The following is a 4,330-nucleotide window of genomic DNA, read 5'->3' on the forward strand; positions in this document are numbered from 1 at the left end:
GGTGTGTGTTTAGCGGCAGTGTTTCTAGAGCACTGGAAGAGGAGGCAGCGATGTTTACAGCACAGCTGGGATCTGACAGGCATGGAAGACGATGAGGTGAGAAAAAGTCCCAAGCATTTCAGAATACTAGAAACATGACCAAAGTCACAGAACACATCTAATATTCATTATTAAATAGCGGCAGCTCTAAAATCAGATTTTCGAAGCTGTAAAATAGCTGACATATGCACATCTGTGACTGCATCATTTAAAAAATGCTGCTCACTGAGTGGAATTCTGATTAAAAAAACTGAAGTTTGGGCAGGCACATCAAAGGATTTCTCCTAAAGGAAAAATCCTTTGATGTGCCTGCCCAAACTTCAGTTTTTTTAATCAGAATTCCACTCAGTGAGCAGCATTTTTTAAATGATGCAGTCACAGATGTGCATATGTCAGCTATTTTACAGCTTCGAAAATCTGATTTTAGAGCTGCCGCTATTTAATAATGAATATTAGATGTGTTCTGTGACTTTGGTCATGTTTCTAGTATTCTGAAATGCTTGGGACTTTTTCTCACCTCATCGTCTTCCATGCCTGTCAGATCCCAGCTGTGCTGTAAACATCGCTGCCTCCTCTTCCAGTGTTCTAGAAACACTGCCGCTAAACACACACACACACACACACAAACACAATGATCACAACACTATCTATTCCTCTTTACACCACCTTATTTCTTCTCAATATATTATAAATGTACAGTAATCACATAGTTTATCATCAAATGCACATATTCATACAGCTCATACCCCAAAGGGACATAAAGATGGCGAAGCCCACTGTGGCGTGGTTATCAAACAGATAGCTGGTACGCGCCGTACTGCAGATACTGCTCAGCTGCCAGTAATCACACACACGATCACATAGAGGACACATGGTGAAATTAAGACGCTCATCACACATCTCTTGACTGAAAGAGAGGGAGAAATTAATTATTGATTGTATCATAAATATTCACTGCAATACATAAACATTTATTTTCTTTGAAAAATGTTGGAAAAAATATCAAAACTAAACCTTATAAAACATCCCCGGAAAAGGCTTAATTAAGGAAATAAATCAATGCAATTCAAATATAAATGTTCCAAAATACATATTAGAGTTACTGTTGGTTTGATCTAAAGCAATTAGCTTATATTATGAATAAAAATTATTTCAATATTAAGTCCCCACAAGGTAAATAGCTTAATAAAAACACTAAATAAAGTCTTAATGAAAATCTGTGAGGGTCAGATTCAGGATTAGGGCATAGAAAAATATTTGTTTGTTAAAAAACATCAAAAGTTAAAGGGTTAGTTCACCCAAAAATGAAAATTAGCCCACAAATTACTCACCCTCAAGTCATCCTAGGTGTATATGACTTTCTTCTTTCAGACGAATCCAGTCGGAGTTATATTAAAAATTGCCTTTGATCTTTCAAGCTGTTTAATGCCACTCAGCGGGTGCTGAATGCATCAGCCCAAAAGAAGTTAAATAAAAAGCGGCCATCCATAATAAAAACTGTCTCACACGGCTCCGGGGGGTGAACAAAGGCCTCCTGTAGCGAATCGATGCGTTTTTGTAAGAAAAATATCCATATTCAAAACGTAATAATCACTTTAATGTTGCTTGCGCCAACAGTCATACACGGAAGCAGCTCCGGGGGAATGACGTATGAGGTCAGATTTGCGCATGCACCGCTCAGAAGTGACGAACGCAGAAGTGCAGGGGAGAGATCAAAACAAAACAACAGTCAGGAATTAGAAGTACAAAACGAGGATTTGTAAAGAAGAATGTTGGAGGATTTCGATATAAGCCAAGAGGAGACTGGTTTTCCTTTGCTAAAGTAAGGAAACTTTGCTTCCTTTGCTCCTGTAAACAAACGTTGGTTTTCACGAGACTCACCCGCGCATGCGCAGCACTGACCTCATACGTCATTCCCCCGGAGCTGCTTCCGTGTAGGACTGTTGGCACAAGCTACATTAAAGTGATTATTAAGTTTTGAATATGGATATTTTTCTTACAAAAATGCATCGATTCGCTACAGAAGGGCTTTGTTCAACCCCCGGAGCCGTGTGAAACACTTTTTTTTTAATGGATGGGCACTTAACTTCTTTTGGACTGATGCATGCAACACCCGCTGAGACCATCTGAGCAAGGGGGACTTGATGTTTTAGATTATAATACTTTTATAATCCCACTTTCACAACTAAATGGTTGATGAAGTTTGTAAAGAATAGAAAGAGATTTTAAAGAATAAATAGAGATTGTAATGTATTTACTAATTATTTTTAATACTTTGAGGCATATATATTTTTTGTTAAAATGTATTTTTCTGTTGACAAAATTCCTATTAAATTGACCAATTTCCATAGACAAGCCCTGCTAGCATGGAACTGTCAGGGAACAAAGACTCAAATGGCAAAAGTGAGTATATTTGATGAAACAGTTTATTCACAAACAGGTGAATGACACAATGGCAGATGGTAAACAACCGGAGCGGATGAAGTGAACACATTCCTGAAAGGAAAATTTGTGGGCTAATTTTCATTTTTGGGTGAACTAACCCTTTAAGGCAAAGACCCCATGATGATAGAAAAGGAAACATGTGAATGTGTTTACCTGGGCACATTGGTGTCTACGGTGAGGCAGCCGTACAGGAATACTGCGACTCCTAAAGCCGAGGCTGGAATCAGCAGCTGTGTGTACACTCCCAACCAGGCAAAATACAGGCCAATCTTCTCTCCAAAGTACTTCCTTTTGAATACAGGTAAACGGGTTACAGAACTGTTACGAATTTGACAACGTAAACAACCACTGAATACCAGCACATGCAAAAACGCTGTTTTCAAAAACAATGACTGCACGGAATATGAACCTACAATTGAACCTGAATGCCATTCACAAGTTTTACACATCCTCCAACTCTTGTATATTCATTTATTAAAATATTTTGTCTATTCTGATTATGCTTTCAGCAGCTACAGTCCATTCCAGAGCTTTTCCCCATAATCAGCTCAGAATATGTCAGTTTGCAGACTCCATGTGAGCCAAAAGATAAGTAATACATTTACTAAATAGTCTTAGTATTGTACTGTCAAAGACATACCGTCTGCCATTCTCAGCGTGCATGCTATACGGTGGGCATGTTTTAAATATTCGTGATGTCCAGGCGGGCATATTAAATTCACCAGATGCAAAGCGTCTTCTTTTACTCTAAAAACAAAGCTGGATTGTAGCAAGTTGCAGGTCATTTAATAATGTTTTTTTATGCTGAAAATGCTTGTTTGATAAGCATTCTGGGATAGGCAGAATGAGACTGTTTTGTCAGGTGTTTTGTTGCCTGCCAGCCAGGTGAAATCTTGAAAATGAAAAGTGACATCGCTTCTCAACGAGCCATGCGACTTAAAGTAGAACTATTTACAGCAAGCCACAAAAATACACACACACATCTGACAGTTATCAGAAAAGAGATCCAGTTAATAACCATCTGTGTGCTGAATAACATCCTTCACAGAACCAGATGGTAGGGATGTACGTCATGTCTGATACCTTATAAGGTCCATTGGCTGATATTTGTAGCAAGCACCATAATTGGCCCATTCCTCATGCAGCATCTGCAATACATACAAATATCACTCATTACTAGGGATGTAACGATATCAAAATCTCACGATGCGATAATATTGCGATATGACGTCCACGATACGATATTTATTGCGTAATTTAAAAAAAAGACAAATGAAGAATTGGAAAAAAAGAACATTTTGTACATTTTAAAGTTAAATGATTCTATATAATGCACTTTGAGAGTTCAACATTAGAAGCTGCAACCCATGTTCTTAATGGGTTAGTTCACCCAAAAATGAAAATTAGGCTGTGTTTTACTCACCCCTGAGGCATCCTAGGTGTATATGACTTTCTTCTTTCAGACGAATCCAGTTGGAGTTATATTAAAAATTGTCTTTGATCTTTCAAGCTGTTTAATGCCACTCAGCGGGTGTTGCATTGCTTCAGTCCAAAAGAACTTAAATAAAAATCGCCCATCCATAAAAAAAAGTGTCTCACACGGCTCCGGGGGGTGAACAAAAGCCTTCTGTAGCGAATCGATGCGTTTTTGTAAGAAAAATATCCATATTCAAAACGTAATAATCACTTTAATGTAGCTTGCGCCAACAGTTGTACACGGAAGCAGTTCCGGGGGAATGACGTATGAGGTCAGCGTTGCGCATGCGCGGGTAAGTCTCGTGAAAACCAACATTTGTTTACAGGATCAAAGGAAGCAAAGTTTCCTTACTTTAGCAAAGGAAAACCA

The 4,330-nt window shown here is 38.4% G+C and overlaps 1 protein-coding gene across 1 annotated transcript in view; it reads right to left on the minus strand.

Annotated features, from left to right (window-relative positions):
- The window catches only part of ano2a (anoctamin 2a), a 34,525-nt gene that overhangs the window by 18,632 nt on the left and 11,563 nt on the right, over positions 1-4,330 (minus strand). Inside the window, exons 10-13 of the mRNA XM_016483596.1 lie at positions 3,568-3,632; positions 2,638-2,772; positions 786-946; positions 557-639 (exon numbers count right to left, since the gene is read on the minus strand). Of these exons, the coding sequence (XP_016339082.1) occupies positions 557-639; positions 786-946; positions 2,638-2,772; positions 3,568-3,632 (444 nt within the window). The remainder of the gene's footprint in view (positions 1-556; positions 640-785; positions 947-2,637; positions 2,773-3,567; positions 3,633-4,330) is intronic.

Source organism: Sinocyclocheilus anshuiensis, unplaced genomic scaffold, assembly GCF_001515605.1.
Source record: "Sinocyclocheilus anshuiensis isolate Anshui unplaced genomic scaffold, SAMN03320099.WGS_v1.1 scaffold733, whole genome shotgun sequence".
Classification (NCBI taxonomy): Eukaryota; Metazoa; Chordata; class Actinopteri; order Cypriniformes; family Cyprinidae; genus Sinocyclocheilus; species Sinocyclocheilus anshuiensis.